Raw genomic sequence first — 25558 nt, 5'->3', positions numbered from 1 at the left:
CAGTTCAGCACGAACTCCGAATGCCTTTTAGTTGCGCCCATCTGTCACTAGATACAGATCTGTTTGTAAATCCTCTTTCTGTCTTCCCGATTGCTTCTTGGGAAAGAATGCTCATCTTCTTACACCACTGGGGAAGAACTATGTCGAAAGCTGGAAGAGCTGGAGCGGTTCCTCAAGCAAGAGCCAGACAATGACGAGGAAATAGACATTATCAACGTTGCTGAGCCTCTAAAAATTAACATTAAAAAGGAACCAGAGGAGAAGCAAGAGGAAGCAAAGTTCTACTTGGCACCCCAACCTACATCAGAGTTTGTGCGCGAGACAGTGGAGCAGGTACAAAGAGAAATGCTCTTCATAGCTAGATGGGAAAAAAATATTCACTGCCTCAAGCTCTTGACAATATAATACGTTTGTCCTGTGATACTTGCAAGCTGTGTTGACTTTTTCTTTACAAGGCTGGTTGGAGCTTGCTGGTACTTCTAGACTGCCAGGAGTTTAATCCCCACCCTCAATTTGCCTGCACCAGCTTTCCTCAATCCAGTGTCCTCCCCATGCTTGTCCTTTTTGCTGGCTGGAGACGATGGGAGCTGTAGCCTGAAACATCAGGAAGAGGCACTAGGTTGAGGAAGACTGACTTAAACTGATAACAAGAATCCCAGGACCTGATGTGGAGATGGTGACATTTAGCCCATAGCAGAAAGATAACAGGGCTCAACACAGAGTGGGCAGGCCCAACTGGGGGGTGCAGAAGTTTTCCTGTGATGTGCCTGCCACACATCTCCCCCTCCCCACAATGCCAGCAAGTAGTTCTGTCAGGTTGTCATAAGCCCATTTTAACAGAATGTTTTGGTCCTATTTCTGTGCTCCTTTGTTTAGTAGTCAAGAGCGGTAACCTTTTATTCACCCTCTCATTTTATAGATAGGAATTTCCTTTCAGCCTGTAGAGCTGCACAAGAACGTCTATGCGTCCGTAGTAGAAGATATGATTTTAAAGGTAAACTGTTAGAAAACTTTCTGTCATTCAACAGTGTAAAATCTAAGTCATAGCTCGTTGAGATGCAGAAAAAATTAAGTTGTGGCTTATATGAGACTGCCTGTCCAAAGTCCTGTTTTATATATATTTATATAAGTAGGGTGTTGACAAATTAAACAAACACACCGTTCTTTGTAAATTTGTGCATGGTGATGTGTCAGTTTTATAAGACATGGTTTGTGATGATTAAAAGCATTTCTTAACTGTTTATGTTCTCTGTCCTTGAAACCCTCTTTATAACAGGCCACAGAGCAACTGGCAAGTGATATACTAAGAGAAGCTTTGGCGGTTGGTTACCAAGCAGCACCTCACAGCAGGTATACCTGCTTAGGTTTTACTTATATCTTGTAACTTGTGGGGCATTTGTGCATTAGACAGAATCTGTGTTTACTTTGAGGACGATAAATTTAAAATGGTTCAGAACTATGATGCACCAGAGGTCTCCAAATCACTCACAGACTGTGATAAGACGGGGTTCCGTGTCTTCTGGTTGCTATTCTGTGCGTTCCCCAAAATCCACTACAGTCCTGGATTTCTCAAGTTATTTTCTCTAGGCAACAATCACTTCTCTACCAGGGAAGAGAGAAAAAACAGCTTCAAAATGGGCAAGGCAATCCTGATTCTAGAGAGAGAAATGTGCACTGAGGAATATGCAAAAATGGCTTCTGTTTTCCATTGTCTTTAGGAGGAACTTCCTGAGTCATTTTCAAGCCATTTTTGCATCTTCCCTTAAGCTTTTGTGACTCTCTAGCACTCATCAGCCACAGCTCTGATTTGTTAAAAACCACTGAAAGGCAGGATTGTTATCTCACAAAGCAATTGCTTCAAATGGAGCCTCACATTTTGCTTTGTAACTTTTGTTCTTAAAGGGCTACAGGATATTACTGTTTTTAAAATGAAAGTTCAGAGTCTGGGCAGGCCCTGATAATAGTAAGAAATTAAAATTTGTTCATGGTACAAATCAATACCAGTTTATAGCTGCATTTTTATTTGCCCAGTTCATCCCTTGTGGATTTTGTTGTTGTTTGCTTAACCAGGTGCTTAGATGGAGGCTTGAGGACTAACATTCCATTGATGTGATATATTCTCCCTTCTCCCCCTAGGACTCCAAGAGAGATCACCGTGATGAATATTCACCAAGCCATCTGTAACATTCCCTTTCTGGACTTCCTCACAAACAAGCATATGGGAATACTGAGTGACGAACAGTGATCTGGACTGGAAAGCAACATGAACCGCAGAATAAAGATTTTGGCACAATCCCATTGTGTTCAAATAAATATATATTTTAGTGTTTGGTCTAGGCTACCTTGAATACTACAAATTAGTGTTTCAATTTTTTTTTAAAGAGAAAGCATAAATCTTTTTTTTAACTGTTCCAAATTCAGCTGCCTAATTTCATTAGCAGTTGCTCCTAGGTGAGCTACCTGTGAAAATTATGATAGCACATTAGATCATGGCCTAGACTGCTGGACTCCTGCTTTATCAAGGAAATGATTCATTGCATAGGGTTCAGTTAGTGTAATTCAGAAATAAATGCAAGCTTCCTTAATTCTCTTTGGAGCATAGCTTCCTCTGACATTGGTTAATTGTAATTATGGTTACTGGAACCTATAGTTCATGAAGCTGGCTTGTTTTCACTTGCCATCAGTTGGGCAATATGTTAAACTCTGGTTAGTCTAGGACAGAAGCAAAAGCTTCTGATATCCGTGCTGTTGCACCAGAGGAAGGGAAGCATAGAAGCCCCACGAGAGGCTTGTTCTTGTAACATTAGACCAGGCTTCCTCAGCCTTGGCCCTCCAGATGTTTTTGACCTACAACTCCCATGATCCCTAGCTAGCAGGACCCAGTGGTCAGGGATGATGGGAATTGTAGTCTCAAAACATCTGGAGGGCCAAGGTTAAGGAAACATGCATTAGACCATGACAGCATTGCATACCAATGCAACCAATGAACGGCTTAGGTGTATAGAAGGGCAGCAAATTCTGTTATGGTATAAGATGACATAATAAAACATGGTAAGAAGAAGTCTAGACTAGGTTGAAAGCTTGTCCAAGTTGACAAATAATCCACAATTGGCTCTCAAAAGGAAGTTGTTGTCAACCCTCAAATCACATGCCTAATTTTTCATTTATGCTGCAAAAAGAATATTCTGTCTCCCCTCCCCCCCCCAGTGGACCACAATTGGATCTTTTACTTGACCTGTAAAAAAAAAAGGTTAAGCTATAGCATACTGAGCTTTCCTCTAATTTTTTGCTGAGTCAGTTCAAATCTTATTTTATTTTCTGATTTTAAAATCTTAAATTGTGAGGAGCCATTCGTTTGAATTCCAGATAATAGGAATTGTTTAGCCCACATTAAAGTATGTAATTGGAATATAATACCTTTGTTAGGAGAATACTTTCTCCGAAATTCGTTGGTTTTCATGTGTGTGGCTCTTAGGATATTGGGGAACTTGGAAGTATGGTTTTTAAAAGATTAAAAATAATAATAGTCCATTTGGTGACCTAGATACTGTCCATGTGCAGCTTCCTTCTCTTGCGATCTTTACTGAAAGCATGCAGTGCCTTGCCGAACATTTCTCCAGCATTTTACTGAACAACCAAATTATCAAAGAGGAGATAAATTTCAATGAAATTAACCTGGGTAGAGTGCAGAGTTTTTATTGTGCTCAGCATACTTTCAAGGTGGCTATAGGGTGTTTGTAGGGGACATGGGTGGTGCTGTTGTCTAAACCACTGAGCCCCAGACTTGCTGATCGGAAAATCAGTGGTTCAAATCTGCATGACAGGGTGAGCTCCCATTGCTCTGTCCCAGCTTCTGCCAACCTAGCAGTTCAAAAGCATAGAAGTGCAAATAGGTACCTCTGCGGCAGGAAGGTAAATGGCGTTTCCATGTGCTTTGGTTTCCGTCATGGTGTCCCATTGTGCCAGAAGCGGTTTAGTTGTGCTGGCCACATGACCTGAAAAGCTGTCTGTGGACAAACGCCAGCTCCCTCAGCCTGAAACGAGATGAGCACTGCCACCCCATAGTCACCTTTGACTGGACTTAACCATCCAGGGGTCCTTTACCATTTTCTTTTTAGGGTGTTTCGGCATTGTTTTCTTTCATTCTGTAAGTCATTCTGCAGCCTTCCTGGGTGCCCACACATCCTGAAAACCCCATAACGTTCCTCAGCTGTGCAGAAGACAGCGATGCTGAACACCAGGTGCCTGGCCTGCTGTTCAGGTTTTTTTTTGGGGGGTGTAAGCTGGGTCTCTCTACTTTAAAGAAATCAATGCAACAAGGTTTTTGGGTGGTTTAAAAAAAAGCTTTCATTAACAAAATAAAATCAGCATGTGTAGCAATCTTAGAAGCTCAGTAGCACACATCCTGGCTTCTCACACTTCTGTTAAAACTCAGGGGAACATATCACAAAGCTATCCCACTGGACATAATGATATTTGGAATTGCAGGCAGTTAGGGAGTTTTGCAAAAAAAAAAAACGTTAACGGGAAGGGGAAAATACCAACATACACCCGATGCTCAGCTGCCACAAACAATAAGGTAAGCTAAAAATAAACCCACACAGTATACAGAAATTCTAAAGCACCTTGAGAAAGTGGCAGAAAAACACACTTGTTTGCCGGGTGGAGAGAACTTGAGAGGGCATGTTTCGGCATGAAAACCCTTAATCCCGCTGTCAGGCTTGTTGACATTTAACTAGTCCACTAACGGGTCAGCAGCAAAAAGTACTAATATCTATCAGTAGATGACTTGTAGGTGAACAATCTGAAAATAAAGCAAGAACACTGAAACCAATATTAACCTAACAAAGAAAGGCTTTGTCTTGAGATAGCAAAGGAGCTGTTTCTTGATGGAAAGGGGGAGGGGAATCTGTCCCGTCAAAGTTTTAGCATGCTTCAAGTGATTTTTAAATTTATTTTGGGCAAACTTTTCCTTCATTTGGAAATGAAAATGGTGTCCAGCAGTTACTCTAGGCTGGTTTGGTAAACATGAAGTAATAATGCTGCTTCCACACACCCAGATTGCTTTTGCTAAACCAAAGTGAACGCTTTCATATGTGTTGAAGGCTACCATTGTCCAAAACAGTCCTTGGCTTAAATTCTTTGCTTTGCCTGTATTATAATGTATAATTGTGTAATATACATTTACAATAAATTTTCTTTATTAAACATGATGGGGCTGGGCTCTACTTCTTCATGTTCTAAGCCTATGCTGCTTTCCTGTACATCTGCAATTCAGACGAGTCAGGAGGTGAGTGGCAGCTGCCATGGCAATGCCCATCAGTCCTACTAAATTGACTACTTGTACTTTAGGAGTGGGGAACTGTGGTCTCCATATGCAGAGACTCTCAGATTCCAGCAGCCCCAGGCAACCCCTGCTAATGGTCAGGAAGTATGGGAGTTGTAGTCAAGCCACATCTTGAGGGCCATAGGTTACCCATTCCTGCTGTGCTCTCTCTTAGGTGAATTTTTTTTTCCTTGGAGAACGCTGTTCACAACAGTTGCATAGCATAGTCTAAACCAGGGGTCAGCAACCTTTTCCAGCCATGGGCCAGACCACTATCCCTCAGACCATGTGGTGGGCCGAACTATATTTTGGAAAAAAAATGAAGAAATTCCTATGCCCCACAAATAACCCAGAGATGCATTTTAAATAAAATGACATATTTTACTCATGTAAAAAAACACTGATTCCCGGACCGTCCATGGGCCGGATTGAAAAGGCAATTGGGCTGCATCCGGCCCACAGGCCTTAGGTTGCCTACCCCTGGTATAAACTTCCATAAGGAGTACAGAATACACTTACAGAACCAGCTACCATAAAGATGGAACCATATAAATATAGATGTTTACTTTTGTTGCCTGAAATTACAGTATCATTGCCTAAAGCAGGGGTCCCCAAACTAAGGCCCGGGGGCCAGATGCAGCCCAATTGCCTTCTAAATCCAGCCCGCGGACGGTCCGGTAATCAGCGTGTTTTTACATGAGTAGAATGTGTCCTTTTATTTAAAATGCATCTCTGGGTTATTTGTGGGGCCTGCCTGGTGTTTTTACATAAGTAGAATGTGTGGTTTTATTTAAAATGCATCTCTGGGTTATTTGTGGGGCGTAGGAATTCGTTCATATTTTTTTTTCCAAAATATAGTCCAGCCACCCACAAGGTCTGAGGGACAGGGGACCGGCCCCCTACTGAAAAAGTTTGCCGACCCCTGGCCTAAAGCTACTTGTCCCCAAAAAACTATTGGAACAGGGACCAAAATGAAGAGTTAATTTTTACTTACCTGCTGCATATCTTCCAAAATTTCAGAGATTAAAATGAGAGGCATCTGTAATATCCCATTTCTCCCATTCCTGCCTCACATACCCATGTGCTGAGGTGTGTGGAGCCAGGGCCGGTGCTAGGGTTTTTTGCGCCCTAGGCAGATCACCTTCTGGCGCCGCCCCCCCCGGCCAATCCCTAGCACCGGCCCTGCGGAGAAGCCGGATTTCGGGCTGCTCCCCCTCCCCCGCCACTCTGCCGCTGGCGGAGCGGCACTGGGCGGGGGCAGGCTGGCCGGCGCCCCCTCCATTTTGGCGCCCTAGGCAACTGCCTAGTTCGCCTAAATGGATGCGCCGGCCCTGTGTGGAGCTACTTGAATTTTTTGACCTTCACTATCACTAACAGAAAAACTTAGAAAAACCTTGGTTGAGTGCTTCTCTGCTGTATGTCCCACCAAGACTCCAAATAAGCATTATTGTGGTAGTTCTCCTGACAAAATTTCAATGTCCAGGTTGTGTTCCCTTAACAATATTCAATCTTAATTACCAAGCTCTTGATTCTCCCAAGATTCCTGTGTCCCTTGACTATGAGAATATAATAATACAGCTTCTGTTTCTTTCTCTAGCTTTAAATAAATATCTAGGCCTTGAATAAAAGGATGCTCCTCTTTCCCTTAAATTGTAGTCTTTCTCAAACAAGCCCACCTTTTGAATAAAGTCAGTAAGACAAAGAAGTCAATTGTCATATTGATGAATAACAGTGAGGCTTGCAGGATGCATGTTGCCACAGCAACCAATTGCCAGTAAAATAGAGAGCTAAGGAAAGTTATATTGACGGAAGAATTCTAGGACTGCTTTACACACTGAAAATAGTATGAAACACCCAAGTGCAGCAGCATGTAGGATTTCATTTCATCTTATATGCAAGTGTGCTGCTGTGATGGGCCATACATATATATATATGGGCCAGCATATATACTTCTATACTGCAAAATACACAGCTGTTCAGCCACTACCTATGCACAGAACTACTAACTAGATGGAAACTACTAACTAGATGTGAAACTACTAACTAGATGTGAAAAGACCCCACCCCAATCCTTAAACAGAGGTGGATTCCCCTTCCTTAATCCTTGCCAGAATACCTACCATTTACTGAAGCAAAAAGTACCTGCTGCTGCTTAATCCTTCTACTTTTCTTTCAAAGAAAGGGGCATGTTTTTTTTATAAGAATACAGGAAACACTTGTGTATCTGCAAAGGCAGCTTCCTACAATAGTTTATAACATCCTGCATAAGGCTGGGAAACAATACTGTAATGTGCTCATAGAGTAGGAAGTGACTTTATGGAAAATAATCCCCCTCTTTCCCGCTCCACTACCACACAATAGTTCCACTCAGTTGAGCCCAAGTATATATAAACTGTGAAGCATCACACAGAGTAAAGAGAACTGCCCTGATCTAATGTGAGAGAGCTGTGACCAGCAAGAGGTTTATTTCGTGAATCTGTTCTACCAGGACCACAGATGATGTTCTAGATGTAGGGCACCAAGTATGTACATGCGGTGCTCTTACACACCTGTAGACCAACGGGATCAGAACTGTCAGCTCTCCCCATGCACAGACCACCTGCCATGTGGGGAGAGGAGGAACAGATTCAGGCACTCAATCCAGGCACTCCTTAGGGCTGGCCACGTTTTAGGTTGGGGGGGGGGGACAGTGGAATTCAACCAGTGCAGATTTCAGCTGCATTCTTGGTTCCCTGAAGCAGATAATATATCACAAATATTATTGCTCCTCGGTATGCATGCAAACCATCGAAATGTTTTAGTACTCCAAACAGTTTCCATTAAACTGAAGACTGAAAAAGAACCTGTAGCCAAAATACATTTTTATTAAATTTATCTTTAACTCCATAAAATACAAACTTCATGTACAGCTGCTTTGTTGTTATCTTTTTTTTCCTTTTAAGAAATCTTATTAAATTAAAAACAGAAACCAAATAGGCAGTGTGGTTTTCTTTTGTCTGTTTAGTAAAAGTCTGGATTGCAAATAACTGAACCAGTTAAAACTCAACTGCTTAAATATATCAGAAATCGTCAAGCAGAATAAACAGGTTTTTACTCAGAAACATTCAACATGCAACAAAGAATACTTTATGTTCCTGAAAAACCACAATTCTTATCCCCATTCCCTTCCCCAAATTCTTTCTGCATGTGCTTACATTAGATGTCAAATGGTCCCTGTATGAAATCTAAATGATTGGACAAGCACCCACTTATGAAGTAGATGAAGAATGAGTTCCAAAAGCAGTTGGTGATATGTCATGATGTACGAAGGAAAATGAAATGAAATAAAAACTCCTATTGGGCACACCCAAGCCTTTGACCAGGCTTCCTCAAACTCTGCCCTCCAGATGTTTTTGGCCTACAACTCCCATGATTCCTAGCTAGCAGGACCAGTGGTCAGGGATGATGGGACTTGTAGTCTCAGTACATCTGGAGGGCCGAGTTTGAGGAAGCCTACCTTTGACAGTGACTAAAGTAACTCTGGATCCTGGCTGACTGATGAAATCCTGTTAGGCACATCTACATCCCACTGACACCAGTAGAGGGTGAGCTGACAGTTATGTCTTTTTCTTGTAATAATAACTGGGAGTTTGGGTCCCCCAGTTTTCTCAGGATTATAACCAATATGGTTCTTACTTAGCCACTTATGAACAAATTGAATGTTTATGTTATCAAGAACTTCTTAATTCTAATGGGCAAATGTCAAATTCGAGTGCACTGGTACAGAGCTCCCACAACTCCAATACAAACACACACATGTATAATTGGAGTAAGGGCCTTGGGGCCTCCCAAAGATCAAGTATTGCTTTTGGTTTTTTCCAGAGCCCACCAATACTAGTCAGCATTTGTGTAGAGCACCATGAAGTCCCTGCTTGAATATAACCCACCAGAATCTGTCCACCGGCAGTGGGGAACCTGTGACCCTCCACATGTTGGTGAGACTACAACTCCCATCAGCCTTGACCACTGCCTGTGTTGGCTGAAGCTGATGGGAGTTGGAGGCCAACATCATCTGGTGGACCCCAGCCTACCAACAAAGGAGTGACATACACTGAAGTCCCTAGGATCAGGGCAATAGAGCATTCTGACATTTACAAATGTCAGTTGGCAATTAGTTATATTGATAAAATATATACAACATATGAGGAACTGAACTAACACTAAAATGGTTTATTAAAAGAGCCTAGGCAGAAGCTGCTTTTGTCTCAATACGATACAAAAATGTAGAATAATGAAATTTTAAAATGATCCCTGTTTGCAAATTATGTTATTATAATAGCCACTATGTAACATTTCTTTAGTACTAGCATTACCAATATGCAGGCAATAATTTAGGATTTTGAAGGCAATAAATTTTCTACTTTGCATTCTCAAAATAATTAATGATAACTAAAAGAATCCTAAGCATACTCTTATTATTTAGAGGAAAAAATCGTCTGTTGTCTCTATGTACAATATTTACATACATATTAAACAGCACTATTACAACCTGAATTGGTCGTTGCTTTAACATCTGGTCCATTGCAAAGTTGTGAGCTAAACAACAAGTTAGTGCTACCAGTTCCCAATAAAAGCTGGTACTTTGTCGGGAATGTTTCAATTTCCCTCCGATGGGTTTTTTCTCCACAGGATGTAATAGTTTCCCCAACCCTAAAAATGTAACAGGTACTTCAGGGTGGCTATATCAAAGTTGTGGAATGCACTTCCTGGAGAAATACATAAATATACCTCAGTGGCCATAAATGTGAGGCCTACTATTTTTGACAGGTGTATCCTAGCTATTTTATGTAGGCCCAGCAGAAGTAGTTGGTGCTGGGTATTAACATTAGGAAATGTTTATGGTGCTGGGATCCTTTGGCTGTTATCTTGTGTTTTTGATTATATTTCTATGGTTTTTGTTTTATTTAGATGCTTCAATGTACGCTATCTCAAGGCCCTATTGAGTAGGCAGTGTACAAATAAATAAAGTCACCAAGCTTTTAAAAAATTCCGATTCCATTCAATAGTATTGCTCTGGGGATTCTTTTGGCCTACTAAAGATGTGCAGTAGAAATAAATCTCGATCAAGTCTTGATTTTCAGTTCCAGAATACAGTCTCTAGACCTTTGGGAGTATTCAGAAATGGATGTGAATATCGAGTCTGTATGCACACCAACGTAAGAGAAGCTTGTGCCTTACCTCAGAATGAGCAAGGACTGGGCTCTTAAGGAAAGTTTTGGCTTATCCAGGAGGAAATGAAGCAAAGATGTGAGACTGTGAGTCCTAGGAAAACCTCCCCCCAAAAGGGAAACAATCTAGAAACCAACCACAGCTCCTATCAAAAGAGCTCCACAGAATGGAAGGAATCTGGTGAAGTATTTAACTGGAGTAAGGGCCTCTGAGAGATAAAATATTGCTTCAGTTTGTTCAGAACCCTCTAAAATCCAGTTAGCATTTGTGTGGAACACAATCTAGGGCAAACTGCTCAAGGGCCACACTGCTCACTTGGAATGACCCTCAGCAAGGAAACATCAAAGTCTTTGCAACAACATGATATATGCTTTGAGGTTGATCCCCAGATCTAAAAAGAAACAGCAACATTCAAAAGCTACCTAGTCTCACTTTCATTTTCTTATCAGTGTGGCTATACAACATTGAGAGGGGAGTGTTTTACTATACACTTTACTCAGCCCAGCCCCATCGTGTTCTTTAGCATAAGCTTATAGCTTAAAATGCTGCTTTTTGCTGACCAACGTCAATATCCGGAATACTGAAGCCAGTCAGCCCACTGTTAATGAGCCTATTTCTATGAAAGTAGGTCATTCTCCCCTAGTATATTCCACCATCACCAACTCAAGTGCTTTTTGATTTACATGTTCATAATAGATGCATAAATTCTGATATTCGCTGTAGCTGCTTTTAATAATCCTTGTTCTTATCTCAACACCACTCGTGAAAGTTGCATAGCTGTACATTTTCACAACCTTAACATTCAAGCTGCCTGGATGGGAAATGTGCATGATCCAGATTCATACATTGAGGATGCGAGATGGTGCCTGGAAAACGGCAGAAGGATTCGGAGAAAACTTAGTCTTCATTTCTGGAATCTGGAGAAAAGAAAAGACGCATGCTTAGGTCCATTGCTACATACAAGAACATCATTGTGGGCTCCAGTTAAAAGCTGTAGACCTGTAGCTCAGTGGCAGAGTATCAGCTTTGCATGCAGAAAATCCCAGGTTTGATCCCCGGCATCTCAAGGAGAGAACCCTGTTTGAAACCTTGAATAATCACTGTCAGTCAGTGTAGACAGTACTGAACTAGCTGGGCAAATTGTCTGACCCAGTATAAGGCCTTTGTACCCATCTTGCTACCCCTCAAGATGACCAAGAAGGAACCCACTGTATCAGAGACATGCTCCTCCAGATATTGATGGACTCCAGCTCCCTTCAGCCCCAGCCAGCATAGCCAGTGGAAATTACAGTCTAGCAATATCTGGAAGGCCACAATTTGCTGGGAAATATTAAAGGGTCTTCTCACTATTCAAAATATACTCTTATTGTCAGACCTGCAGCCAATTTATATACTGACAGAATCCAGCCCTATTGTTAATACAAGGCCTGTGCACTGCAGAAATATGGTATGTGACATAATTCAATGAGGTTTGGAGTCAAGAAGCTGAATTTTATTCTTCTTTGTGCTTATATTAGGCTGAGGGGGGGGAAGTCTTTTCCACGGCCACAAACTGTGCTTCGTGCCCAAGACAGGAGACTATATTCAAGTGAGGTGCCTGAGGGCGGGTTCAAAGAAATTCGCCCACTCGCAGCTGCTGCTGAAAAGCCCTTTAGATTGGCATCCTTGGTGTCCTTCACAGGCATGCAAGCTAAACCCCACACTTGGTTGGACCAGCTCACTGAGTAGAGCTCAGATGTTACTCCCTGCACATTAACAGCCAGGATGGGGCAGGTCTTTCAACTGCGGATGATGGGCAAATGAGCTACGGAAAGGGCTGTACAGCATATGATTTGCATGCACAAAAGCTCCAGGTGTGGCTGGAGAAGGTAGCAGTTTGAAACTCGGGAGAGCCACAGTCAGTCAGTGTCGACAATACAAAGTTTGATAAACTAGAGGTAGCTTTCTGTGAGTACATTTGAACTGGTGGCGACCTTTCTTCCTGTGTAAGGCCAACATGCAAGCAGTAATAAGGTGGAAAGGGGAAGAGAACCCCTTAAAAACCCTTACCATGTTTAGAATTGCAGACTTTATTCTTCCTCAGATGCCTCCCTGAAGGAAAAGTGGTTTTTTATTGATAGCTGGGGATAGGGTAGAATTGGAAGTAAAGCAACTCAACCCCCCTCAGGGAGCCTTCTCCCAAACATCTCCCATCCCAACACCGTATGACATTTACATAGCTGATCACGTCCATAACATCATGTTCATAATATGGCTGAGAGTTTAAATGCATAGTCAACTCATAATATCCTCCTCACGACTGGAATTTCACTTGATGTGTGGAAATTGATTGAAGGAATAGCACAGATGCAAAAGCTTCGAGCCTTAGGAAACAAACCCTCCAAGCTATACCTGATCTGTTTAAAATAATGGGTTAAACACTGCAAGTATATATTTCTGAAGATCCCCTGAATCAATGGGTCTTAATAGTGCTGAGTTGTGGCCACAGAGAACCCTCTTTTTTCTGCATTCCTGTTTTAACTTGTTTCATGTTTTTATAATGCTGTTAATTTTATGTACCACATTGGGATATTTTAAACATAAAGTGGCCTAGAAAAGTTTTCAAATAAGTAAGTAAAATGCTGAGACTTTTAAAGATGTACTGGTTAATAGTGTCTAGGTCTGATTTTTCTATATAATGCCTCTAGATCCAAACATCTTTTTTAATTTTTATTTATTTATGAATTTATAAGAATATAAATTACAGAACTGGGGAATAAAAGAAAAAAGTGAAAGAAAAGGAAGAGGGAAGGGGGGGTAGATACATTACATCAATCCACAATTCTATTCCATGGACTTCCTGTCCATCCTTCCATGGCTCCCATAGTTTCTCATTGCTGCTGCATATTCTATTTTTTCTAGCTAATTAAACATTCACATTCTTCTCATTATAAACTAGAACTGCTGAGCTTACTCCAAAATGACTAAAGTTCTAACATTTTTACAATGGCTTTTTAGATAGTCTACAAATGGCTTTCTTTTCTCTTTAAAACTTTTCTCTTCTTGCTCTCTAATTCTGCTGGTTAATCTTGCTAATTCTGTATATACCAATTATTTCATCTGCCACTCCTCCTTTGTAGGTACTATCGCCTCTCTCCATCTTGGTGCATATAGGATTCTCGCTGTAGTGGCATACATACTTGGTACCTGGGACCTCATTTTTCCTAACAGGGAGGGCCTCTTTGGAAGTCTCCCGAAATAATTTTTTTCAATTCATTATATATCATTTCCCAATATTCTTTTAACTACTCTACAGGTCCACCACATATAATAAAAGGTTCCACCCATAGCTTTTTCCTTAAGAGCATAGTAGGCCGTGAATTTTAATCCTGTTTTCCATTGCTTCGATGGGTGAAAGCCATAAAAGTGTTTTCCTTTCTAGCAGGTTCTTATATTTTTCCCAAACTCGATAAATATTTTTCCTAATTACACAATTCATAATCTTTTTATGTATTCTAGCTTTACCTTACCATGGACATGCATGCCAACCAAATTTAACACCGTAACCCTCCAAGCCTAGCAGTTCAGTATTCTCCAACTTTATCCAATCTTTTAACCAGCACAAACATGACACTTCATAATATAAACGCAAATCTGGCAGTAAGAAGGCTCCTCTTTCCTTAGTGTCAATCAGTATCTTATATTTATTTATTTATTTATTTCCAGATAAATCTAGAGATACTGGATCCAAATATCTAGGGATCAAGTTCAGACCATCTTATTCCTTGGCTAATACTTAATTTATTCAGGGCTAATAAAATAAGTCTTGTGGACAATGTCCCATGTGTCTGCTGCTAAATTATTATCTCTGCTCCTCTGTAACATGGAAATATGGGGTCCTGGAAAGAAATTCTATGGACCTTGAACAAATTCTGAATAATATTTATATATATATATATATATATATATATATATATATATATTATTCACTTTGTTTATTCCCCAGCACAGTCATCAGTCTGTTAAAGGACAGAGGTAGGTGAGATATCAGTTGCTGCAGGGGCTCAGCATCTTCAAATCTGCACTGCCTCACAATATCTCCACCAGACGTTTCAACACCCATCAGCCACAACTAGTATAGCTGTACTGGCCAAAAGTGGTGTCAGCTAATAGTCCAAAATACCAGGAGGGTATCAGGTTGGGAAAGGCTGGTTTGTGGAATCAAGGGGTCATTGCTTTCTTGAGCAAGCTACAAAAGCAAAAACATATCCATAATCTGTGGGCTTCCACAGTTAGAAGCTTAATCTTGCCTTCTGCATAGTTGATTTAGCTACCAGAATTTTGTCAGCTGCAAAATCCTTGGTTAAAAACAAACTGGGGAACCTTAAAAGGAAACAGGACCTGGCTGCTTTATAATTTCATCAGGAGCTCTCCTTCAAGGATGATTTTAAAATGGAGAGCTACCTGCCTAAATTAATACATTGCCCTCCAGGGATGGCTTTTCTGCATTAAGATATCAATCACAGCCTACAAAGGTGCTTGAAGGTCGTCACCAGATTAGTCTTGAATGGCGCCAGTGTATTTGCGATTCTGGAGATAGCGAGGATTTCCCAGATATTAGAAAGAGATGGCTTTCTGCAGGGAGAATTAGTTCTGTGCCCATTATAGCCAAAATTACATTTAAATGGCAAGGGGATTATGAGATGTATAGCCTTGTTTGCCCTCATAGCAAGCAGAATTAAAGCCAAACGGATTAGCCTTTAGGGCAGCAATTCAGTGAAATTACTGCTGTCTTACTGGTGCGATTTTTCAAACAACAGTTTGTTTATGAACTATCTTGTTATAATAGATGCTTATGATAATTCTGTATGAATTGAGTGTAATGCGTGTTTGTGTTTGTATTTGTTTTCTTTTCAATATACCCTTTTCTTGCTCCTTTCATTAACCAACTTGATTGACTGACTATGCAGAAAAACTCTTGCGGTTGCAATAGACCACTTTAAGCTGCCAGATCCTGGCTCTAATTCAGCTCTAGTTGTGGGTACCAACTCCTAGCTTCAAATTAACTTATGAATGCCTACCTGCATAAAAAACATACATCTGGCCAGCTCAATGGGGCCCAGATGAGCACCATAATAAATATGGGGTGTACATCTGGATGCACATCTGCAGAGGAGCTCCCTTGCTGAATCACGGCATTGGTTTTTTTTGATGGGTTAGATACACTTTTGAAAGATGAAGCATTACTCGTGATGTGTTACTGTTTTCCTGGACTGAGTCCTACTCACATTAGCAAACACCTGCATTTCAAAGATTTTGCAAAGTTCATTTACCTTAAAGTCTGCTTTGTAGCTAGATTCTTGCGCAAAGTGATCCTCTGGAATAATGAAACCCTGTGTTGTCTTTGTAGGCCTTGATCGTTTTGCTCCAGTCCATGGACGATACTCATGCCTAAAGTGAATTTGTAAAGTGAAATAAAGGTGTCTAAAGGTACAAAAAGTGGGCACCGCTACTCAGAAGTAGACAAAATTAGCTGGTTTATAATGTTAGAAAGGGTAAACTGCAAATATATATCTACGTGTATTTTTTTAAAATTTACCTTGTTCTTTCATCCACCTCAAAATAATATAAAATTAACAGGAAACACTTTGAAAGCAATGAAAAACGAGGCATAGAGAACTGGTGCTGAAATCTCTGTCCCTCGCCTTGTATTGGAATACCTACAGACATTACCTGCTCCCAGGCAAATGCCTTGACCTTCCCTACCTTTGATAACAAATGAACACCTTGGCTATTTAGAGAGAGGCACTTGATTCAAATTCAACAGCTAGCATTATCAATACACCACTGACATCCTATTAATTGCTTGGCCAGCATACAAAACCATGCTGGGCACAGGACAGCTGTCCTTTGCCAGAACAAGCTGAGTCAAGATTAAAAACAAATTAAAAGGCATTTGGGGGGTTTTTAAGAGCCAGATTTCCAGAGAGTTAAATAATCTGGGGAGCAGGAAAGCAACCAGTGAGCCAGTCCAAAGGAAGCCTGTCTGCACTCAGAAGGGAACAAAGAAAAGGCTGGGTCAAGCCAGGGCTTTTTGAAAGCCTCATCTGATAATCTCACTGATTGCATGATGCCTTGTCTGTAGCAACAAGGTCTTGCTGGTGACCCCTGCAAGTTAAGGCAGAGGCAGGTGGACCCCAGCACCTGGAAAAGAGGCGGAAAGGGCTCACCTGAGAAAGAACAGGAAAGACAAAAACATGCTCTGCTATTTGTTTTCTATATATTCATTCAATACTCCATGCAATAGTGATTTGTATTCTTCCCGGTGGATCATAGTGGAAGAGGGTGAGCACTGCATTTGGGAATTAAGTCTTGCAGACTGACAGCTGTATCCAACTATTATACTCAAGAGAGTAGACCCTTACAGTAAAAAGTACTTTCTGGCAGTAAGAGCTCCACTGGCTACCTCAGAAAGCGGCGGACTCTCCATCCTTGGAGGTTTTTAAGCAGAGGTTGGATGGCCATCTGTGAGGAATTTTTTTAACTGGGATTCCTGCATTGCAGAGGGTTGGACTAGACCACTATTTCCAGCTGTATGATTAAATCAAAAGACTTGACTAACTTGTCAATTGATTTCAGTGGGTCTACTCTTGAGTATGTCTTAGTTGGATACAATCCTATGTAATTCTATCTCCCTTCTGAATAAATACTGGGGAGGGGAGGTTAGCAACTGCAACATTTATTCATAGGCAATATATTTAAGCTGTTTGGGTGTTTTGTTTTGTTTTTAAAAAGGAAAGCATTGGGTTGATTAAGGATGTGCATGGGGGGGGGGGACTGGGAAAGTACTGTATTTCAATGTGATTTGGAAAGTACTTTGGAGTTCTCAGTATAAGAGGTGTCATCTACCCAATGTCAGCTTGTTGGGTTCTGGAGATCCTTACCTCCTGAATCAAGATTTGGTTGTGGTGACCTGGACTATTGCATGTACTGTGCTTTGCCTAACAGAAAGCACTTCTGTACAGTATAGCTGAAAAACAAATATGTGGTCAGTGAGAGGGAGGGGGACCTGCATATATATTGTCACGTGTCAACAACTGCACACAGAAGCATGTTGCTTCACTGAGGTGCCACAAGGACCCTACCCTTTCAAGCGAATGTACCAGGACTGGAGAGACCCAGGTTAAAATTTCCCAGTCATGAAGCTCACTGGGCAATCTTGGGCCACAGGGCTCTTCTAAAGATGTAACTGGAGAAATGGAAGCATGTACTTAGTTCCTTGGAGGAAATGCAGAAAAACGAGCATGTAAATGGCCTAAATGCATTTAAAAAAAAAAAAAGCAATATGGTACAGTCAAGCAGGAAATGAACGCAATACGGAAACCTACCAAATGCAGGTTCACTACTCCTATTCCCTGGACAGAAATGCTTTATCTGCGGGAAACGGTTAACCCTTGGCAAGGAAGATGAAGTGAATGTGCTCCATACATGCTCAGGGACACCCTTTTTTTTCTTTGCGTCTTTATTCCTTCCAGGGCTGAGCTCTGGCCCATGTGTGTGTAAGGGATGGGGTAGGGGGCAAGTGGAGAAGTTCTGCAGGAGCTAAGCCCTGCTAAGAAAGAGAACCCCTCCCTCCCCCAAAAAGAATCCCCGGCAGCGGCCCCGATTCAGAGCGTTACCTACCTGTAGGAGGAGGTTTCGGGGCCGCCTGGCGGCGAGGAGGAGGACCACACCTGCTTAAAGCCGCTGTACTTGCTGCCCACCACCTCCTGCCCGGCCGCCGGCAGCACGTACACGTGGGAGCCCCCCGGGATCGCGGCGTGGGAAGAGGCGACCGGGGTGGCGGCGGCGGCGGCGGCAGCGGCAGGGGGCGCTCCGGGGGCTTCCACCCGCCTGTACTCCCCGATCCAGGGCAGGGCGTCCCGCTTCTGCACCGGCCACGCTTGGAAATCCTGCTGGTACTGAGTCTCGGCGGCGAAGGGCTCTTTTCGGTAGCCGCCGCGCGTCTTCTTCGACGGCCTCCTGGCGCCCCCCAGGCCGTCCTGCAGCGACGGGGCGGACGCCGAGACGGGCAGCGCGGCGGCGGCGGCGGCCGCCCGCGGGTGGGTCTGATGGGGGCGGCTGCTGGTGCTGCCACCTGTTGGGATCCGAGGCGGCGGCGGGGCGCCGGCCGTGTCCGTCCCCTCGTCGGCCGGCTCGTCGATGTCGGAGTAATTGTGGATGGTGAGCGGCACGGCCAGGTCCGACTTGTCCAGCTGGTTCCAGAACCGCGCCAGGCAGCACACTCGGCTGATGCAGGGCCAAGCCATGGCGGCGCCACCATGCACGGATGCGGGGACGGGAGGAGATATGGAGGGAGCAAGAGAGGGAGAGGAGGGGGAGTTCTGCAGCAAGAGTGGCGGCTTCCCCCCCTGCGCGCAGGAACGCTCCCAGCTCGCCCCGTCGCTTGCCAATAGCAGCACCTCCTCCTGCCCACTTGCTCGCTGGCTCCCCCCCCCCTCTTCTCTTTCTCCACCCCCCTCCCCACTTTGGTCAATATCAGTCCCTCTTTAGAAGGCTGCCAAACACGTGATGCCCCTGTGCACCATCACCGCCCCCCCCCCCCCCCCGCCAGAAGGAGCTTAATGCAGCAGCATCTGCCAGGGATACTAAAAGAACTGGGGGGGGGGGAGAGAGAAGAGGGAAGTGGGGGTGACACATAGCTCCGGTCCCAGAGCTTTGTGCCATCCCTTCCAAGGGCTTCGCGCTCTCTCTAGGAAATGCCCTGCACCGCTTGCCTCTTGAATCGAAGGCAGCCCAGCTCCATCGGTATGCAGATCGGCGCGCCTTTAAAGAGATGCTAATAAAGCTTCGATTATGCTGGAAGTGCATGTCCACTGCAATCTGTGATTGGCAGTTGGTGGGGGGTTGGTGATTAGATCAGGCGCGGGTGGGAGGGGGGAGAGTTGGACTAGGGTGACCCATCATGAATCAAAGCAAAAGGGAGAAGAAGCAAGAGGCAAGGTCTAGGATATTTTCCAGATGTTCACAAGAGAACTTGGGGCCATATGCACAAATTGAAGGAATATGCACTGCTAAAGCACTGAGATGAGCATTCCTTTTCCTCCAGGCTCTCCTTAGCTTGCTCTAGAGTCTAGTGGAGTATTTAGTACACAAGTGCTGTTGTTTTTAGAAGCAATGAAAATGCACCTTCTGTCCAATAAGAATGCATGCCAATACACACAAAAAGTAAAGGTGGCTGATGCCGAACACTCTGCATGTAACAACAGTTCACATGGCTTAGTATATGCTAGAAGCAAACTTTTTTTTTGCACATGTGAAGGAGATAATATCGACTCCAGCGCACAGCAAAGCAACTAAATCAAGGTGGAAGTTGTTCTTTGGAAAACAGGCTGAAATTATCTACTTTCCTGACGAGCCAGCTCCACTCAAACACAGTGGGACTTACTTCCATATAAACATGCAAGGGGTAAAGCTGTTAGTATCTTTACAAACTGCTAAAGGCTGCAATATAACTGACACTATCAGTTGCAGAATTAAAATTCACCATTGTAAAAATGTTCCCAGCTGCAAGATATTCTTGTAAGATTAGTTCCAGTCAAGTAATGAAATATGCAAAGAATACAGGATTAATTTAAAGATGCCTGTTTTAAAAGTGGATATCCCTGGTCAATGTGCTATGTGATACTGTTAAATAAAAACATCATACGTCAAGATAAACAGAATAATAATGCTGGGTTGGAACCAGAGATGCGTGAGCATAGTGCCGTTTTGTGAACTATTGTGCAAGAACTTGTAGAATGCCTTGTGCAAATACAAGCACGCCTTGGGATTTCAGTTATTGTGCTGGTTCTTGCCTCATGTCAGAACAACAAAAATCCCCCTTCTCTGTCAAAAAAGCACTTTTGAATGCAACCCATTTAGAATGCAGGACTCCTTTTCAATATGTTGCACATATTTCATTTTATACCACAGTAGGATCACAAATAAAACTGGGATCAGACTACAAATATGGGAAAAGAAGAATTATAGACACAGGTGCATGCTCAACACTATTTTTACTTCATGTTGTTGCTATCTACAATTATACCCTGCCCTTCTAACAAGTATTCAAGGCAGTTTACAATCAAAATTGCTATTTCAATAAACACATATTCTTCTTAAATCCTTTATGCTCAAAAAATGAGGACATCTTCAAGGGAGTAATGAAGTCTTTGTAGCTAATTTAATAGCTTGAGTGGACCATGTCTGTAGACAATGGTTGAATCCAGAATTGCCATGAGCAGACCCATTCCTGATTTTCCTTCCTTGGGAGGTGGTGTTTGAGACTGCAAGGAAAATTGGTGAAAATCACCCTTCCCCACAGCAAAAGTCTCTGGATCTCAGCCCTTTCTACAAGTGGAAGAAGTACTATAACTTCATTTACAGACAGGCAACTGGATCCAATCCTATGCTAATCCTCACTAAGCACAGCCTTAGCAGCTTTTTGTCCATTCATACTTATTTAAAGCTGGTTTGAGTTTTTAAAAAAAGCTATAGATCAACCATTGGAAGCAGAAGGCATTCTGTTGCTTTATTTCAAACAGTAGGGTTCAGAAGGAAATTGTGTTTATTGGCAGCAGCAAAACTTTTACATAGCCTAGCTTTAGAAAGAAAAGAAATTAGGTAATTGCTAAATATTTAGGTTCTTGCTAACACAATAAAATTAATCATATACAAAAGCCTCATTATTTCAAATACCTGGTTGCTGCTGCCCAGGAGGATTCCCCTGCCTGAGTGCCTGAGGGCCCCGCTCCTGCCACTCACCACCTGGCCCAGGGCGGGGCCTGGTAGGGCCTCAAAAGGACTGTTGCTGCCTCTGCACTGCTGCTGGTTGCTGCTGCCCAGGAGGACTCCCCTGCCTGAGTGCCTGAGGGCCCCGCTCCTGCCACTCACCACCTGGCCCAGGGCGGGGCCTGGTAGGGCCTCAAAAGGACTGTTGCTGCCTCTGCACTGCTGCTGGTTGCTGCTGCCCAGGAGGACTCCCCTGCCTGAGTGCCTGAGGGCCCCGCTCCTGCCACTCACCACCTGGCCCAGGGCGGGGCCTGGTAGGGCCTCAAAAGGACTGTTGCTGCCTCTGCACTGCTGCTGGTTGCTGCTGCCCAGGAGGATTCCCCTGCCTGAGTGCCTGAGTGCCCCGCTCCTGCCACTCACCACCTGGCCCAGGGCGGGGCCTGGTAGGGCCTCAAAAGGACTGTTGCTGCCTCTGCACTGCTGCTGGTTGCTGCTGCCCAGGAGGACTCCCCTGCCTGAGTGCCTGAGGGCCCCGCTCCTGCCACTCACCACCTGGCCCAGGGCGGGGCCTGGTAGGGCCTCAAAAGGACTGTTGCTGCCTCTGCACTGCTGCTGGTTGCTGCTGCCCAGGAGGACTCCCCTGCCTGAGTGCCTGAGTGCTGCTGCTGTCCAGCTCTTTTTTAATTTTTTTTAAATGTTTTAAAATGTTTCTATTATTATTATTTCTTTTCATCTTTTTAAGTTTTCTTGTTGTGGGGGTGGGATAGATGTTTAGTGGGGTTTTGAGTTTTGTATAATTTTGGTTACTTGTAATTTTTATAGTTTTTGGTTTGTATTGTTGTGTTTTGTTTTCTGTTCTTATATAGGTTTAATTTTGTCTTAAGGGGTGGGGTCAGGGCTGCCTGGGAGGGGGTCCCGGCCAACAAAATGGCTGGGGCAGGTTCCACAGGGTGGGATGCACTGGGACAACCGATCTCAGTGATCACGGGCAGGAGGAGGAGTTACGCTAAGACCAGACCATGTCATTGCCGAGGAGGCAGGTTTAGTCGTTGTCTGAGGACTATTCCTGCCTCCGGGTCTGGTCCTGACCGGACGGATACTGGATTCAGCAAGGGATACCCACATGACCTGAAGATGCTGCTGTGCAATGCCAGGTCAATGTTGAATAAAACCACTGCCATCCATGACTTGATTGTGGATGGTGGACTTGACCTGGCATGTGTAACAGAGACTTGGTTGGACGAGGCAGATGGGCCTGTCCTTGCCGCTGCTTGTCCACCAGGTTTCTCTTACGCACAGCAACCCAGGCCTTGTGGGCGGGGAGGGGGGGTTGCAGTGATTTTTAGGAAGTCATTAGTTTGCACCAGGCGTCCTATTGGGAAGACCCAGTTCTCTGAGTGCATGTTCTGGAAGTTGGGCAATAGGGGCAGTACAGGATTCCTTTTGGTGTACCGACCTCCCCGCTGCACCAAGGATTCCCTGCCCGAGCTGCTTCAGGTCGTGGCGGATGTTCTCCTGGAGTCACCTAGTTTGGTCGTCCTAGGGGATTTTAACATCCATGCCGAATTAGTGACCTTACAAGGGGCCGCTCGGGACTTCGTGGAAAGCATGGCCTCCATGGGGCTGACCCTGAATAAGTCTGGTCCAACTCATAGCCGAGGACATGCCTTAGACCTGGTATTCACCTCTATGGATGTTGGTGATCTGACATTAAAAAAAAGTGAAACTAAAGAAGTGCCATGGTCAGATCACTTCCTGGTGCAACTGGACTTCTCCGCAACCCTTCCCCTCTGCAGGGAGGTGGGACCAATTCGGATGGTCCGCCCCCGCCACTTAATGGATCCAAATGGTTTCCAGAGAGTGGTAGGGGATACTTTATCCCATGTTGATGGCCTTTCAGCCGATTCCCTGGTGGCCCGCTGGAATGTGGAGCTAACCAGGGCTATTGACTGTTTGGCTCCGAAGCGCCCTCTCCGGTTGCATGGAGCCCGGACAGCCCCGTGGTTTTCCCCGGAGCTGAGGGCGATGAAACAATCGTTGAGACGGCTAGAGCGCCGGTGGCAGAAAACCCATTCTGAATCCGACCGAACACAGGTTAGAGCTCAACGTCGAGCCTACCAAGTGGCGATAGCGACGGCGAAGAAGACTTTCTTCACCGCCTCTATTGCATCTGCGGAAAATAGCAGCAGGAGACTCTTTCAGGTGGTTCGGAATCTATCGGAGCCACCTTCGTCATCGGGGCCTGGTAGGGACCCCAAGATCTCCTGCAATGCGTTTGCAAAGTTTTTTGCAGATAAAATCGCTCAGATTCGGAAAGAGATAGACTCCACCGTGGGAGCAGGGCCAGGGCGGGAGAGTGCCAGAGTCCTGTCTAGTCCAGTTGCGTGGGATCAATTTCAGTCTGTTACCTCCGAGGATGTGGACAGGCTGCTTGGACGAGTGAAACCAACCACCTGTCTCCTTGATCCTTGCCCATCCTGGCTTATAAAAGCTAGCCGGGAGGGGCTGGGCGATGGGCTGCGCGGGGTGGTGAATGCTTCCCTCTGTGAGGGAGCCTTCCCAGCCCCGCTGAAAGAGGCGGTCATTAAACCGCTTCTTAAAAAAACATCCTTAGACCCGGCCAATATGGCCAACTATCGCCCAGTCTCAAATCTACCATTCTTGGGCAAGGTGATTGAGCGGGTGGTTGCTGAACAACTCCAGGCACGCCTGGAAGAAGCGGACCATTTGGATCCCTTCCAATCGGGATTCAGGCCTCACCATGGGACTGAAACCGCCTTGGTCGCGCTGGTCGATGATCTCCGGCGGGCTAGGGACAAAGGTGAGAGCTGTTTCCTAGTTCTGCTGGATCTCTCAGCGGCCTTTGACACCATCGACCATAACATCCTTCTAGACCGGCTAGAGGGGTTGGGAGCTGGAGGCACTGTTATACAGTGGTTCCGCTCCTTCCTCCTGGGCCGTGTTCAGAAAGTGGTGGTGGGGGATGAGTGTTCAGACCCCTGGGCTCTCACTTGTGGGGTGCCTCAGGGTTCTGTCCTCTCCCCCATGCTTTTTAATATCTATATGAAGCCGCTGGGAGAGATCATCAGGGGGTTTGGGCTGGGTGTTCATCAGTATGCGGATGATACCCAGCTCTACCTCTCTTTTAAATCAGAACCAGTGAAGGCCGTGAAGGTCCTGTGTGAGTGCCTGGAGGCGGTTGGAGGATGGATGGCGGCTAACAGATTGAGGTTGAATCCTGACAAGACAGAAGTACTGTTTTTGGGGGACAGGAGGAGGGCAGGTGTGGAGGATTCCCTGGTCCTGAATGGGGTAACTGTGCCCCTGAAGGACCAGGTGCGCAGCCTGGGAGTCATTTTGGACTCACAGCTGTCCATGGAAGCGCAGGTTAATTCTGTATCCAGGGCAGCTGTCTACCAGCTCCACCTGGTACGCAGGCTGAGACCCTACCTGCCCGCGGACTGTCTCACCAAAGTGGTGCATGCTCTGGTTATCTCCCGCTTGGACTACTGCAATGCGCTCTATGTGGGGCTACCTTTGAAGGTGACCCGGAAACTGCAATTAATCCAAAATGCGGCAGCTAGACTGGTGACTGGGAGTGGCCGCCGAGACCACATAACACCGGTCCTGAGAGATCTGCATTGGCTCCCAGTACGTTTCCGAGCACAATTCAAAGTGTTGGTGCTGACCTTTAAAGCCCTAAACGGCCTCGGTCCTGTATACCTGAAGGAGCGTCTCCACCCCCATCATTCAGCCCGGACACTGAGATCCAGCGCCGAGGGCCTTCTGTCGGTTCCCTCACTGCGAGAAGCAAAACTACAGGGAACCAGGCAGAGGGCCTTCTCGGTAGTGGCGCCCGCCCTGTGGAACGCCCTCCCATCACAGGTCAGGGAAATAAACAACTACCTGACATTCAGAAAAAACCTGAAGGCAGCCCTTTTTAGGGAAGTTTTTAATGTTTGATATTTTTGTATTTGGTTTCTGTTGGAAGCCGCCCAGAGTGGCTGGGGAAATCCAGCCAGATGGGCGGGGTACAAATAATAAATATTATTATTATTATTATTATTATTTAAGTTATGGGGGAAAGGTGCTTAAACTTCCTGCTATACTATCTCTAGAATTTTAATAGGTCAGTAAATCTTAGTTCTTCCCTCCTATAGGATTTGTCATGTTTTATGTATTGAAAAATGCTCCGAGAAGATCTACCTACTGAAGAGCAGAGCATAAATATATAAATAAAATGTAATGCACTTGAAAAATTCTAAAAATAGT

The 25558-nt window shown here is 44.4% G+C and overlaps 2 protein-coding genes across 4 annotated transcripts in view; one reads left to right on the top strand and one right to left on the bottom strand.

Moving 5' to 3' along the window:
• Positions 1-2376, top strand: part of YEATS2 (YEATS domain containing 2) — a 38339-nt gene extending 35963 nt beyond the window's left edge. For both annotated transcript variants that reach the window (XM_033149950.1, XM_033149949.1), the window contains 4 exons: positions 107-333; positions 920-994; positions 1277-1350; positions 2137-2376. In XM_033149950.1, coding sequence (XP_033005841.1) covers positions 107-333; positions 920-994; positions 1277-1350; positions 2137-2245 — 485 coding nt within the window. In that variant the 3' untranslated portion in view covers positions 2246-2376. The remainder of the gene's footprint in view (positions 1-106; positions 334-919; positions 995-1276; positions 1351-2136) is intronic.
• An 8866-nt stretch (positions 2377-11242) lies between these two features.
• On the bottom strand, positions 11243-19005 carry MAP6D1 (MAP6 domain containing 1). Of its 2 annotated transcripts, XM_033149948.1 has the most exons (4): positions 18197-19005; positions 15847-15964; positions 12584-12625; positions 11243-11451 (listed from the first exon to the last, which is right to left on the bottom strand). In XM_033149948.1, exons 1-3 carry the CDS (start codon positions 18820-18822, stop codon positions 12614-12616), a joined length of 756 nt encoding a protein of 251 aa, XP_033005839.1. In that variant the 5' UTR covers positions 18823-19005; the 3' UTR covers positions 11243-11451; positions 12584-12613. The 2 variants fall into 2 exon arrangements, with proteins under 2 accessions (XP_033005839.1, XP_033005838.1); XM_033149947.1 differs by lacking the exon at positions 12584-12625.
• Between the last annotated feature and the right edge of the window lie 6553 nt (positions 19006-25558).

Source organism: Lacerta agilis, chromosome 5, assembly GCF_009819535.1.
Source record: "Lacerta agilis isolate rLacAgi1 chromosome 5, rLacAgi1.pri, whole genome shotgun sequence".
Classification (NCBI taxonomy): Eukaryota; Metazoa; Chordata; class Lepidosauria; order Squamata; family Lacertidae; genus Lacerta; species Lacerta agilis.
Note: the sequence above shows the minus strand (reverse complement) of the source record. Positions and strands in the feature narration are given on the sequence as shown.

Excerpts from the sequence above, each read along its gene's own strand:
- MAP6D1 (XM_033149947.1), bottom strand. The coding sequence starts at position 18,822 with ATGGCTTGGCCCTGCATCAGCCGAGTGTGCTGCCTGGCGCGGTTCTGG. Across the intron at positions 15,965-18,196 it reads CCCGAAACCTCCTCCTACAG|GCATGAGTATCGTCCATGGA; the intron begins GTAGGTAACGCT and ends AATTCACTTTAG. Across the intron at positions 11,452-15,846 it reads GCTACAAAGCAGACTTTAAG|ATTCCAGAAATGAAGACTAA; the intron begins GTAAATGAACTT and ends TCTTTTCTCCAG.